We start from the raw sequence: 15,574 nt of genomic DNA, 5'->3' as shown, positions 1-15,574 counted from the left end.
GACTCACCGTGGTCCAGCCTATAGCTTACCTCTTCATAAAAACTGATTAGATTGGTTTGACAGGAGCGATTTCTCATAAACCCATGCTGATATGGAGTTAAACAGTTATTCTCATTGAGATAATCAATAATAATAATAATAATAATCTTTATTTTTATATAGCGCTAACATATTCCGCAGCGCTTTACAGTTTGCACACATTATCATCACTGTCCCCGATGGGGCTCACAATCTAGAATCCCTATCAGTATGTCTTTGGAATGTGGGAGGAAACCGGAGTGCCCGGAGGAAACCCACGCAAACACGGAGAGAGCATACAAACTCTTTGCAGATGTTGTCCTGAGTGGGATTAGAACCCAGGACCCCAGCGCTGCAAGGCTGCTGTGCTAACCACTGCGCCACCGTGCTGCCCGATCCAGAATAACATCCCTCAGAAACCCTTCAAATATTTTACCAACAATAGAGGTTAGACTTACTGGCCTATAATTTCCAGGGTCACTTTTAGAGCCCTTTTTGAATATTGGCACCACATTTGCTATGCGCCAATCCTGCGGAACAGACCCTGTTGCTATAGAGCCCCTAAAAATAAGAAATAATGGTTTATCTATTACATTACTTAGTTCTCTTAGTACTCGTGGGTGTATGCCATCCGGACCCGGAGATTTATCTATTTTAATCTTATTTAGCCGGTTTCGCACCTCTTCTTGGGTTAGATTGGTGACCCTTAATATAGGGTTTTCATTGTTTCTTGGGATTTCACCTAGCATATCATTTTCCACCGTGAATACCGTGGAGAAGAAGGTGTTTAATATGTTAGCTTTTTCCTCGTCATCTACAACCATTCTTTCCTCACTATTTTTTAAGGGGCCTACATTTTCAGTTTTTATTCTTTTACTATTGATATAGTTGAAGAACAGTTTGGGATTAGTTTTACTCTCCTTAGCAATGTGCTTCTCTGTTTCCTTTTTGGCAGCTTTAATTAGTTTTTTAGATAAAGTATTTTTCTCCCTATAGTTTTTTAGAGCTTCAATGGTGCCATCCTGCTTTAGTAGTGCAAATGCTTTCTTTTTACTGTTAATTGCCTGCCTTACTTCTTTGTTTAGCCACATTGGGTTTTTCCTATTTCTAGTCCTTTTATTCCCACAAGGTATAAACCGCTTACACTGCCTATTTAGGATGTTCTTAAACATTTCCCATTTATTATCTGTATTCTTATTTCTGAGGATATTGTCCCAGTCTACCAGATCAAGGGCATCTCTAAGCTGGTCAAACTTTGCCTTCCTAAAGTTCAGTGTTTTTGTGACTCCCTGACAAGTCCCCCTAGTGAAAGACAGGTGAAACTGTACAATATTGTGGTCGCTATTTCCTAGATGCCCGACCACCTGCAGATTTGTTATTCTGTCAGGTCTATTAGATAGTATTAGGTCTAAAAGTGCTGCTCCTCTGGTTGGATTCTGCACCAATTGTGAAAGATAATTTTTCTTGGTTATTAGCAGAAACCTGTTGCCTTTATGGGTTTCACAGGTTTCTGTTTCCCAGTTAATATCCGGGTAGTTAAAGTCCCCCATAACCAGGACCTCATTATGGGTTGCAGCTTCATCTATCTGCTTTAGAAGTAGACTTTCCATGGTTTCTGTTATATTTGGGGGTTTGTAACAGACCCCAATGAGAATTTTGTTACCATTTTTCCCTCCATGAATTTCGACCCATATGGACTCGACATCCTCATTTCCTTCGCTAATATCCTCCCTTAAAGTGGACTTTAGACAAGACTTTACATAGAGACAAACCCCTCCTCCTCTCCGATTTTTACGATCCTTTCTAAACAGACTGTAACCCTCTAAGTTAACTGCCCAGTCATAGCTTTCATCTAACCATGTCTCGGTTATTCCCACTATGTCAAAGTTACCTGTAGATATTTCTGCTTCTAGTTCTTCCATCTTGTTTGTCAGGCTTCTATTTGTATAGTTTGTGTTAAAAATATTGCTTTAAAGGGCTATTACCACAAACAAATTTCAATTTTAAAGTTTATTTTAATTAATACATCTTGGAATAATACTTTCCGCAATTGGATGTTTTTAAATAAAATGTTCCTGTGCTGATAAAATCCTATGAATGTTCCCCTACTGTGTAATGGCTGTGTCTGACCATACAGGGACATGGTCTGATCATACCACAAGCAAAAGAGAATATATCAATGGCACAGCATCGGATCCCATCTGGTTTCTTTTTTGAGATAAAGCATTTCCCTGCCTGTTTTTAAAAAATGTTTTACCTCCAGAGAATGAATTTATTTGCAATCCTGTGCTGTAATGTCAGTAAGCTCTTTTGCTTCCTACCCTGCCCAGGAGCTGTGGTATGATCCCTGCACGGTCAGACCCAGCCATTACACAGTACTCAGCAGGGGCACATTTATAAGATTATCTCAGCACAGGAACAATTTTATTAAAACACAGCCAGTTGTGGAAGTTATTATTCCAAGATCCATTGATTTAAAATGAACTTTGTTCATGTGAAAACCCCTTTAACCCCGAAAGTGGTTTACACATTAATGACCGGGCCAGTTTTTACAATTCAGACCACTGTCTGAAGAAGAAGAGGGGACGGGAAGAAAAACATTAGACTTGAACAAAGAAGATCCAGGAAAACATACTCAGAAGGGAGGTAAGAACATTTCTAAAACGATCCACAGCGAGGAGATTGGAACAAAACAAAATCCTCTAAACTGCATGCTCGCAAACGCCAGAAGCCTGACAAACAAGATGGAAGAACTAGAAGCAGAAGTATCTACAGGTAACTTTGACATAGTGGGAATAACCGAGACATGGTTAGATGAAAGCTATGACTGGGCAGTTAACTTACAGGGTTACAGTCTGTTTAGAAAGGATCGTAAAAATCGGAGAGGAGGAGGGGTTTGTCTCTATGTAAAGTCTTGTCTAAAGTCCACTTTAAGGGAGGATATTAGCGAAGGAAATGAGGATGTCGAGTCCATATGGGTCGAAATTCATGGAGGGAAAAATGGTAACAAAATTCTCATTGGGGTCTGTTACAAACCCCCAAATATAACAGAAACCATGGAAAGTCTACTTCTAAAGCAGATAGATGAAGCTGCAACCCATAATGAGGTCCTGGTTATGGGGGACTTTAACTACACGGATATTAACTGGGAAACAGAAACCTGTGAAACCCATAAAGGCAACAGGTTTCTGCTAATAACCAAGAAAAATTATCTTTCACAATTGGTGCAGAATCCAACCAGTGGAGCAGCACTTTTAGACCTAATACTATCTAATAGACCTGACAGAATAACAAATCTGCAGGTGGTCGGGCATCTAGGAAATAGCGACCACAATATTGTACAGTTTCACCTGTCTTTCACTAGGGGGACTTGTCAGGGAGTCACAAAAACACTGAACTTTAGGAAGGCAAAGTTTGACCAGCTTAGAGATGCCCTTAATCTGGTAGACTGGGACAATATCCTCAGAAATAAGAATACAGATAATAAATGGGAAATGTTTAAGAACATCCTAAATAGGCAGTGTAAGCGGTTTATACCTTGTGGGAATAAAAGGACTAGAAATAGGAAAAACCCAATGTGGCTAAACAAAGAAGTAAGACAGGCAATTAACAGTAAAAAGAAAGCATTTGCACTACTAAAGCAGGATGGCACCATTGAAGCTCTAAAAAACTATAGGGAGAAAAATAATTTATCTAAAAAACTAATTAAAGCTGCCAAAAAGGAAACAGAGAAGCACATTGCTAAGGAGAGTAAAACTAATCCCAAACTGTTCTTCAACTATATCAATAGTAAAAGAATAAAAACTGAAAATGTAGGCCCCTTAAAAAATAGTGAGGAAAGAATGGTTGTAGATGACGAGGAAAAAGCTAACATATTAAACACCTTCTTCTCCACGGTGGAAAATGAAATGCTAGGTGAAATCCCAAGAAACAATGAAAACCCTATATTAAGGGTCACCAATCTAACCCAAGAAGAGGTGCGAAACCGGCTAAATAAGATTAAAATAGATAAATCTCCGGGTCCGGATGGCATACACCCACGAGTACTAAGAGAACTAAGTAATGTAATAGATAAACCATTATTTCTTATTTTTAGGGACTCTATAGCGACAGGGTCTGTTCCGCAGGATTGGCGCATAGCAAATGTGGTGCCAATATTCAAAAAGGGCTCTAAAAGTGAACCTGGAAATTATAGGCCAGTAAGTCTAACCTCTATTGTTGGTAAAATATTTGAAGGGTTTCTGAGGGATGTTATTCTGGATTATCTCAATGAGAATAACTGTTTAACTCCATATCAGCATGGGTTTATGAGAAATCGCTCCTGTCAAACCAATCTAATCAGTTTTTATGAAGAGGTAAGCTATAGGCTGGACCACGGTGAGTCATTGGACGTGGTATATCTCGATTTTTCCAAAGCGTTTGATACCGTGCCGCACAAGAGGTTGGTACACAAAATGAGAATGCTTGGTCTGGGGGAAATTGTGTGTAAATGGGTTAGTAACTGTCTTAGTGATAGAAAGCAGAGGGTGGTTATAAATGGTATAGTCTCTAACTGGGTCGCTGTGACCAGTGGGGTACCGCAGGGGTCAGTATTGGGACCTGTTCTCTTCAACATATTCATTAATGATCTGGTAGAAGGTTTACACAGTAAAATATCGATATTTGCAGATGATACAAAACTATGTAAAGCAGTTAATACAAGAGAAGATAGTATTCTGCTACAGATGGATCTGGATAAGTTGGAAACTTGGGCTGAAATGTGGCAGATGAGGTTTAACAATGATAAATGTAAGGTTATACACATGGGAAGAAGGAATCAATGTCACCATTACACACTGAATGGGAAACCACTGGGTAAATCTGACAGGGAGAAGGACTTGGGGATCCTAGTTAATGATCAACTTACCTGGAGCAGCCAGTGCCAGGCAGCAGCTGCCAAGGCAAACAGGATCATGGGGTGCATTAAAAGAGGTCTGGATACACATGATGAGAGCATTATACTGCCTCTGTACAAATCCCTAGTTAGACCGCACATGGAGTACTGTGTCCAGTTTTGGGCACCGGTGCTCAGGAAGGATATAATGGAACTAGAGAGAGTACAAAGGAGGGCAACAAAATTAATAAAGGGGATGGGAGAACTACAATACCCAGATAGATTAGCGAAATTAGGATTATTTAGTCTAGAAAAAAGACGACTGAGGGGCGATCTAATAACCATGTATAAGTATATAAGGGGACAATACAAATATCTCGCTGAGGATCTGTTTATACCAAGGAAGGTGACGGGCACAAGGGGGCATTCTTTGCGTCTGGAGGAGAGAAGGTTTTTCCACCAACATAGAAGAGGATTCTTTACTGTTAGGGCAGTGAGAATCTGGAATTGCTTGCCTGAGGAGGTGGTGATGGCGAACTCAGTCGAGGGGTTCAAGAGAGGCCTGGATGTCTTCCTGGAGCAGAACAATATTGTATCATACAATTAGGTTCTGTAGAAGGACGTAGATCTGGGGATTTAGTATGATGGAATATAGGCTGAACTGGATGGACAAATGTCTTTTTTCGGCCTTACTAACTATGTTACTATGTTACTATGTTACTGTCGTTTTGAGGTTATAACTCTAGAACGCTTCAATGGATACCGGTGATTCTTAGACTGTTTTTTCGAGACACATTGTACTTCATGATGGTGGTAAAATTTCTTTGATATGACTTGTGTTTATTTGTGAAAAAAATGGAAATTTGGTGAAAACTTTGCAATTTTCCAACTTTGAATTGTCATGCCTTTAAATCACAGATGTATCACACAAAATAGTTAATAAATAACATTTCCCACATGTCTACTTTTACATCAGCACAATTTTGGAAAACACTTCTTTTTTTTTTTTAAGGGTTAAAAGTTGACCAGCGATTTCTCATTTTTACAACAAAATTTACAAAACCATTTTTTAGGGACCACATCGCATTTCTAGTCACTTTGAGGAGTCTTTATGATAGAAGATACCTAAGGCCGGGTTCACATTGCGATAAGCAGCAGCCCGTTCAACACATACGTGAACGAGCTGCTGTTGCAAGTGCCGGCATTCTCCATCACGATAGCGCAGATAGAGCATCTGCTAGCTCTATCTGCGCTAGCAGTGACCTACCCGGAAATGCTGCAGCCCGCGTCTCAGGTCCGTCACTCAATGACGGCACATCCCTAGCGCACGCCCATTGTGGGCGTGCGTTAGCGATGCGTCCGACATAGGAATTAATGGCGGCCTTAATGGACTACGTTTTACACCACATTTATGCCGCGGTGTAACGTAGTCCGTCTAACGGACGCCCATAATGCAGTGTGAACCTAGCCTAAGTGACACATTCTAAAAACTGCATCACTCAAGGTGTTTAAAACCACAGTCAAGAAGTTTATTAACCCTTCAAGTGCTACACATTTTTGAAATGTGTAAAAAAAAAAATGTTTTACTTTTTTTCACAAAAAAAATTACTTCAGATAAAATGGACCCCAAAATTTGTTGTGTACTTTGATGTGCATGCCGATACCCCATATGAGAGAGAAACCACTGTTTGGGTGCACGGCAGAGCTCAGAAGGGAAGGGGCACCATTTGACTTTTTGAATGCAAAATTTTCTTGAATAATTGGCGGATGCCATGTCGCGTTTGGAGAGCCTCTGATGGGCCTAAACAGTGAAAATCCCCCACAACTGACACCATTTTGATCTAGACATGTCGTAAGCGCATTGAACCCTCAGGTGCTTAAAGGGAACCTGTCACCCCCAAAATCGAAGGTGAGCTAAGCCCATCAGCATCAGGGGCTTATCTACAGCATTCTGGAATGCTGTAGATAAGCCCCCGATGTATCCTGAAAGATGAGAAAAAGTACTGCATTGCGCAGGCGCCAAGAAAGGTCAGAGAGGCCCAGAGCCTGCGCACTGCAGTACTTTGCTCTGCCCTCAACAAGGAAGACAAAGTACGCCTGCGCCGGAGCCGCAGCGTGAAGACAAGACGAGGACGTCATCCTATGAAGATGGGAGGCCCCAGACCGCGACACCCATCGGACCCGGACCGCAGTGGGACTGCCCCGGATGAGTATAATCTAACCTCTTTTTCTCATCTTTCAGGATACATCAGGGGCTTATCTACATCATTCCAGAATGCTGTAGATAAGCCCCTGATGCTGGTGGGCTTAGCTCACCTTCGATTTTGGGGGTGACAGGTTCCCTTTAACAGAAGTTAATAACGTTGAGCTGTAAAAATCAAATTTTGCCCACAACTGTTCTCCCCAAAAAATTTTGCATTTTCATAAGGGTAGTAGGAGAAATTGCTGTGCAATTTCTCCTGAGTATGCTGATACCCCATCTGTGGGGGAATACTACTTTTGAGGCACACTGAAAAGCTCAGAAGGGAAGAGGTGCCAGATTAAACGGTTATGGTTGCATGTTTCCCACTGAGAGCCCATGAGGTGCCAAACAGCAGACCCCCCACCCCCATCCATAAGTGACCCCATTTTACAAACTACACCTCTTAGTGAATTAATCTAGGGGTGCAGTGATCATTTTGCCACTACGGGTGTTTCCCAGAATTATATACCATTGGGCAGTGATGAAAAAATAACTACATTTTTACCATCAAAATTTTCTTTTAACCCCAGAGCTTACATTTCCACACAAGAAGTGAGTAAAAATGGCACCATAATTTGTCCTGCAATTTCTATTGAACGTAGTAATACCAGATATGTGGCTGTACAGTACTACTTAGCGCTCATCCCGAGTCTCTTCGTATGGTTATTTGCCTCTGAAGCGCAGATGTTCCTAGAACAGTTTGCGGACTACATATACAGAGCCACTAATTGCTAGAAGAGCAGAATTCCCCCTCAAGTGACCCCTTTTGGAAACTATATAATGTATATACTCGAGTATAAGCTGACCTGAGTATAAGCCACCCCCCCTAATTTTGCCACAAAAAACTGGGAAAACTTAATGACTCGAGTATAAGCCTAGGGTGGAAAATGCAGCAGCTACCGGTAAATTTCAAAAATAAAAATAGGTACCAATAAAAGTAAAATTGAGACATCAGTAGGTTAAGTGTTTTTGAATACCCATATTGAATCAGGAGCCCCATATAATGCTCCATACAGTTCATGATGGGCCCCATAAGATGCTCCATACAGTTCATGATGGGCCCCATAAGATGCTCCATATTAAAATATGCCCCATATAATGCTGCACAAAGGTTAATAATGGCCCCATAAGATGCTTCATAGGCACATTTGCCCCATAAAGTACTGCATAAAGGTTAATAAGGGCCCCATAAGATGCTCCATATAGACATTTGCCCAATATAATGCTGCACAAATGTTGATTATGTCCCCATAAGATGCTCCATAGAGATATTTGCCCCATAAGCTGTTGCTGCGATTAAAGAAAAAAAAAAACATGCCATATTCACCTCTAGTCGCTCAGGCATTCGGCACTTGCAATACTCACCGGTCCTCGTTCCGGTGCTGCAGTGTCTTCCTCGTCCTCTGCACTAACGTTCAGGCAAAGGGCGCGGAGTTACCACGTCATCGCGCCCTCTGACATGAGCGTCACCGCTGAGGATGCGGAAGACTGAGCGGCGCCCGGAACGCGGACAGGTGAATATTGCGCAGTGCTCCCCCTCCCCATTATACTCACCTGCTCCTGGCATGGTCCCTGCATCTTCGGTCTCCGGGCGCTGACAGCTTCTTCCAGCGTTGAGCGGTCACAGTTACCGCTCATTACAGTAATGAATATGCGGCTCCACCCCTATGGGAGTGGAGTCGGGTCCATATTCATTGCTGTAATGAGCGGTACCATGTGACCGCTCAACGCTGGAAGAAGCTTTCAGCGACCGGAGATGCAGGGACGGCGCCAGGAGCAGGTGAGTATGTCACAGCCGCCGCTCCCCCACCGACCCCCTCCTGAGACAATGACTCGAGTATAAGCCGAGAGGGGCACTTTCAGCCTAAAAAAAAATGGGCTGAAAATCTCGGCTTATACTCTAGTATATACGGTATACCCCTGGGGAATTTATCTACTGGTGTAGTGACGTTTTTGACTCAATGGGTATTTTCCAGAAACGAGCAGCAATGAATGTTGCCGAGTAAAAATTGCAAACTGCCGCTTTAGTGACCGTGTGGAAAAAACTTCTGGAGGCATGCACATGTAAGTTAGGTGGGCTCTCATCGCTTCAGATATGCATTACAAACGTGGACGCAATATGTGGCTTAAGTACAGGATGGGGCTCAGAAGGGGGAGGCATTTGAATTTAAGAGCAGAGAATTTGATCACTTTTGGCGGGTGAGAAGCCATTTTGCTTTTCCAGAACCTTTTTGTGCTTTCAGTAACATGAAAGTTCCCTATATTTTCGGTAACAGATGACGGACCTTAGTGAGGTCTTGCTTTTTTTGTGGATTGATTTTCAGCTTTTATTGGGAACATTTTACATAACGTTTGGGATCACATTTATCTGGCATTCTACTCTGAGCAGTTACTTTGGGATTTCCTTCTAAATCTGAGTGATGTGATTCAGATGAAACCCTGAGGGATCCATTCACTATAATGAGGCAGCAGTTACTCTGGACGGCCTCTGAAGGCCTCTGTTCAGCGGTGTCCTTCTTTTCAGAAGGGCACAAAACTGTGGCCGACTACTTTTATGCAATCCTAAAAAGACGGACACCGCCAGATCTCAGGTCAGACGGCATCCACAGTGCCTCCATCTGCCTCATTATAGGGAATCTTCCGTCAGACGTTCCGTCTAAATCACATATTTCAGAGATTTACACGGAAACCCCGGTGTAAGTGCTCAGCACAAAGTGCAGGATGAATGTGCACCAAGCCTTACTGCGATGTTTGGGAGGCAGAATGGAAAAAAATCAACAGCAGGTAAAGAATTGGTTTGTTTTATTTATTTTTTTATGCCGTTCCTCTTGCAGTATGTGATTAGGCGACTTTATTCTTTGGGTCGGTGCAATTACAGCGATACCTGACTTATATCGGGTTTTTATGTTTGACTGCTGTCACACACTAAAATACGCTTTTATTGCAAAAAATAGTTTTTGCATCACCACATTTTGAGACCTATAGTTTTTCCGTATTTTGGCCCAGAGTCATGTAAGGGCTTGTTTTTTGCGTAACGAGTTGATGTTTTTATTGGTACCATTTTCAGGCACATGACATTTTTTTACCACTTTCTATTCCTATTTTTGGGAGGCAGAATGAACAAAAAACAGAAATTCAGGAATTTCTTCTTTTGGGGTGAGGAGGGTTAGGCCATTCTGTGTGTGGTAAAATTGATAAGGCAGTTTTATTCTTCGGGTCAGTATGATTGCAGCAATACCTCATTTATATAGTATTTTGGTGCTTTTACACAATAAAAACTATTTTATAGAAAAAAAAGTTTATGCATCGCTTGATTCTGAGAGCTAAAACTTTTTTATTTTTTCGTTGATGACGCTTTATGGCGGCTTGTTTTTTGCAGGACAAGATGACGTTTTCAGCGGTACCATTTATATTTGAGTATATCCTTTTTTTATTGCGTTTTATTCCACTTTTTTGTTTGGCTGTGTGAGGATTAAGCATTGGTTTTGCCTTTTTTTATGGTGTTCACTAAAGGGGTTAACTAGTGGGACTGTTTTCTGGGTTGTTGCGGACAAGGCAATACCAATTGTTTACTTTTATTGTTTATATTGCTTTCATACAAATACTTATTTATAGATACAATATCTTTTGGATTTTTTTTTTATTATTTTTACAATTTAAACATTTTTTTACTTTTTACTTTGTCCCACTATGGACTATCATTTTTTGCAGGCTGATTGCTTCTATAGCTCTGCACTGACAGTGACACTTGCTGATCATGCACTGCGCATGATCAGCAAGTTTCCCACCTCTGATGACCTGGATGTTGTCATGACCACATCTGGATACCATGGCAACAATTGGGACCCCGCGTGTGTCTGCTCCTGGCACTTAGTGCCAGGTGTCAGCTGTCAGAATCAGCTGACACCCGGTGACAATCGCCATTCCGTAATATGTCCCTGATCAGATAGGCCCAGGTCACAGGGATGTGTTATTACGACAAATGTCAGAAAGGGGTTAAGTTACAGTCTCAGACTAAAGGCATGTTCACATTTGGGTGCATATGTTACATATTGTATTTGGTACATAAAATACATTGCATTTTCCAGTACCAGAATAATCAATAAGATTTCTGAAATTTTATGCAAATCATGCAGGGGGGTTAGTTTCCTGTGGGTGTTATGAGCCCAGTTGCATTTTTGCCAAGACGCAACATGTTAGTTAGTTCTTTAAAATTAATGGTGAGGGAAAACAAGTAAGAATGCTACAAAAACAGATGTAAAAATGCACCAGAAACAAGTTGTTTTTACCTGCTAACCCTTTGGATTTTGGAACAGAAAAAAATCTGCAAAAATGCAATATGTGAACATACTCGAAGGCTGCAGTACAGCCACTTCTATGTTATTTGCTGTTCTTTTCCGGTTTTTTGTAAGATGCAGTATTGTCAGAAACCTTGCATTGATCCTTATTTATTTTTCACATTTTTGAAATGGTTCTAAAACAAACTACCGTATTTTTCGGACTATAAGACGCACCCAGGTTTGAGGTGGAAAATAGGGATAAAAATATTTGAAGCAAAAATTGTGGTAAAATATTTAAGAACATAAATAACATACTATTATATGTGGTGTTATGGTATATAATAGTATGTTATTATGTTGGAAGCTGTAAGTAGAAGATGGTGCTGTGGGACCAGTGTGGTGTCTGTAAAGTACTATATGAAGACACTGGAGGGTGTGTATAAGAATGGGGGCACAGGGCTTATATTTAAAGCGCTACTCCAGCACTGAAAAATAACACTGGAGTGCTGCTTTAAGATCCCATGGGACAACTATAACTCCCAGCATGTCCTGCAGATCCTATGGCATGCTGGGAGTTATAGTTCCACTACAGACATGTCAGAGTGCGTTTTTAGGTGTTGTAATTAGTAACCTTTTAATCCATTTTCACTTGTACAGGCTGTGCAGGTCCTGCAGCCAGCCAGCCACGCTGTGGTGAGGTAAAGAAGAGCTGGACCATGACCGCACAGAGCCCTCCCTCTTATTGCCTCTCCATAGGTCATAATAGGAAGCTTGCACATTCTAGTGCGGTATCTGAAGGTCTGGATGACATCAGGGAGGGAAGGCTCTGTGCTGTCATGTGATGCTCCAGCCCACCCTCTTCATGACCTCACACAGGTCCTATGCCGGAGCACTCCGCATTCAGCACGGGCTGTGCTGTCAGGTATGTGATCCCTCCTGCGGCACCCTGCTCCTGCCCCCTCCTTCACTGGACACACGATCTCTCCAGCTAGGACTCTGGCGCTGGGGAAACCATGTGGGTCCGCTGTTTAAGTGAAGGAATATTAATTTGCTGCTCGGCGCTGACAGGTGGGCGGGGAAGCGGCTAATGAATATTCCTTCACTTTAAGCATTGGGACCACGTGGTTTCCCGAGTGCCAGATTCCTGCAGCAGGGACATTTTCCTGCCTCCTGCGAGTGGGATCCCAGTGTGATCCCACTCGCCGCTGCCCCCTCCCCACATGTTACATCCGTACCATAAGACTCACCCCACATTTCCTCCCAAATTTGGAGGAAATAAGTGCGTCTTATGATCCGAAAAATACGGTATATATTAATTTGGTATTACTGTATTCATACCTACAGAATGGAAATAACAAACCATTTTTATTGCACATTAAACACATGTCAAAATTGCAGGTTTTTTTACGTTTCAATTTCAGCCCAAACTATTTTTCCTTTCCTTTAAAAAACAAAACAAAAAATGTTATGTCTTTTTAGAAGGTAGGAGTAGCAAAGACAAAGTAAAAAAAAATGTATAGTGGTTGTGATAGGGGGAGTCTGTATGTTTGTTTTTTTTCTTTTTCTTCCCACAAAATGATTGTGCAGTCCTTTGAGAGAGACTTTGAACTTTTTGTTTTTTTGATGAAAAAAATGTATATAAATTACTCCATTCTAGCCGGGATCCAAGAAGTATCGTTTCTCCTTGCGGAGAGTGACATGTTAAGCATGTCGAGATGAGGAGACTTAAAGCCGCAATGCTCCTCTGGGAAATGTGCAAATTGTTTCTTCAGAGAGGAAGAGAACTAGAACTCTAGTGCCACCTATTGGAAGTAACAATCCTAAGGATTGCTACTTCCAATAGGTGGCACTAAAGTTCTAGTCCTCTTCCTCTCTGAAGAGACAATTTGCTCCATTCTAGCAAAATGCAACCTTGATAACCTTACTATGGCTTTCCTGCAGTAAATCTTTGTACATGTTCATTTTCTGCAATGATAATGATTGAATTAAGCTTGTTTAGATCCGATAATGATCAGAACCAATAAATCCTTTTAATTTTATCATTTAGGCCAGTGTTCCCCAACTCCGGTCCTCAAGAGCCACCAACAGGTCATGTTTTCAGGATTTCCTTAGTATTGCCCATGTGATAATTGCATCACCTGGCCAGGCAAGCATTCAATAACCTGTGCAATACTAAGGAAATCCTGAAAACATGACCTGTTGGTGGCTCTTGAGGACCGGAGTTGGGGAACACTGATTTAGGCAATGGTTCCATGGTGACATTGTTAATCATGTGATAGTTTTTATTAAAGGGAATCTGCCACCACATTTGACCTATTGAAACTATTAATATGGGCATACAGGCTATAGACTGCCGAAAACAGTCCTCCCTGTGTGTCTCATATCGGCTGCCATATTGCTGAGAAATCCTCTTTTATCACTTTATATAAATTACCTCTTCCAGGCATTGGGCAGATAGTACTTGGAAGATAACTCTGCCTCTAGAGTTTTAAATGTAAAGGGGAGTTAGGAGTGATATGTAATGGTTACCAGTGTGATATGTAATGGCTGCTCTCCTGATCTCACAGCAGAACTGTGTGTGATTATAACACACGTCTGCAGGTTACTCTCAGCTCCAGCTTCCAGCTCACAGGCAGACAGGGCTGCAATATTGTTACAATACATCAGAGCTCAGAGAGGCAAAAAATGTGTTTGCAAGAAGACAAACTTCCCCTGTTCTGTTAGTTACTTGTCTCACTTGTAACTCCCCCTAATAAAATAATCTCTGGAGGCAGAGTAATCTTCCAGGCAGTGTCCTCCCCAAAGCCGGGAAGAGGTAATTTATATGAAGTAATAAATTATTTCTCAGCAACAACACATCTGATACACAGGTCGGACTGTTTTCAGGATTCTATAGCCTGTATACCCATATTAAGAAGTTAAATGTGGTGACAGATTCTCTTTTTAAATTGTAGTTTATAAGGAACTCAATGTCAGAAATTGTAAATTGGTCTCCTAAGTTTAATAATTTCATTTTTTTTTCAGACAAACACCGGAAAGATATTCCAAGTAATTGCAGCCTTTAACAATGAAGCAGAAGTCACATTTTACAAGCACGGAGGAATATTAAATTATGTGGCCCGGAAATATTTATAGTAATATCAGCAAAGAGAAAACCATGAACTCTCTCAGATTGTACAGATGCTTTTTGTGCTTGTACTTTTCTTGCCTCCTTAAAGACTCTGGTGGAAAAAAAGTCACTGAAGCTTCTTCCAGCACTTTCAATATAAGACTGGTGCTATGGGCATGCCTTCCTTAGTCCCACCTAGGGACAACCAACAATCATCACATTTATTCCTACTTGCACATTCATTTGCAGGTGGACGTTTTGACTTATCCTGAAGCCTTGTGCACAATTTTGCTCTTTAAGTCACACAACTGCTTTTTTTGGACTTCCAGTAGCTGCAGTATTGAATGATCAATACCATTTTATTTAAAAAAACAAAAAAAATTAAATTAAAAATAAGAACCTATCTTTACATTTGATGATCTCTGTATCCATCTTGTATGGAAAGGAAGATGCTTGCGTTTGGTTGTGGTAACACCAGACTTATTAAATATGTTCTGAAATAAAGATGCCTAAATCCTTATCCTCTTTTTGTATATGTCAACTTACTGACATTTTAAAGGACGTTATAGTAACGGTTTTAATGGTGAATAATACCCTATTAGATACTTTGGTTGTTTCTTCACACTCATTTGCCTGTTTTTCTTTTAACTTGGAAGATTTAGTTGTCATGCAGACAGTCTAGGAATGATTAACACAGCCAGGCAAATCTGACAGCAAGGTTGATTGTGTTTCATCCCGCAGCCAACGCTGACAACTATCAAAAATGGAGGGGTTCACACACTGTTTTCTGTCGCTTCATTGGGGGACACAGGAACCATGGGTGTATGCTGCTGCCACTAGGAGGCTGACACTTTGCACAAAAAGTTAGCTCCTCCTCTGCAGTGTACACCCCACCAACTGTCAATCAGGAATTCAGTTTAGCTTCGTGTGAGTAGGAGGTGGACATGGGTCTTACCTTAGACCCATATCTACCTCAGTGTGCGTCGTTCCTTTTTAGGTACTTGGAGAGATACAGTGTGAGTAGTCACAACTGTACTCCCACAAAGACTGAG

At 41.2% G+C, this 15,574-nt stretch overlaps 1 protein-coding gene across 1 annotated transcript in view; it reads left to right on the top strand.

Annotated features, from left to right (window-relative positions):
* IREB2 (iron responsive element binding protein 2) overlaps positions 1-15,042 on the top strand; it is a 106,237-nt gene extending 91,195 nt beyond the window's left edge. Inside the window, exon 23 of the mRNA XM_069765561.1 lies at positions 14,438-15,042. Within this exon, the coding sequence (XP_069621662.1) occupies positions 14,438-14,548 (111 nt within the window). The 3' untranslated portion in view covers positions 14,549-15,042. The remainder of the gene's footprint in view (positions 1-14,437) is intronic.
* The last annotated feature ends 532 nt before the right edge of the window (positions 15,043-15,574 follow it).

This window comes from Ranitomeya imitator, chromosome 4 (genome assembly GCF_032444005.1).
Source record: "Ranitomeya imitator isolate aRanImi1 chromosome 4, aRanImi1.pri, whole genome shotgun sequence".
Classification (NCBI taxonomy): domain Eukaryota; kingdom Metazoa; phylum Chordata; class Amphibia; order Anura; family Dendrobatidae; genus Ranitomeya; species Ranitomeya imitator.
The sequence above is the reverse complement of the archived record's forward strand: the minus strand, read 5'-3'. Positions and strand labels throughout refer to the sequence as shown.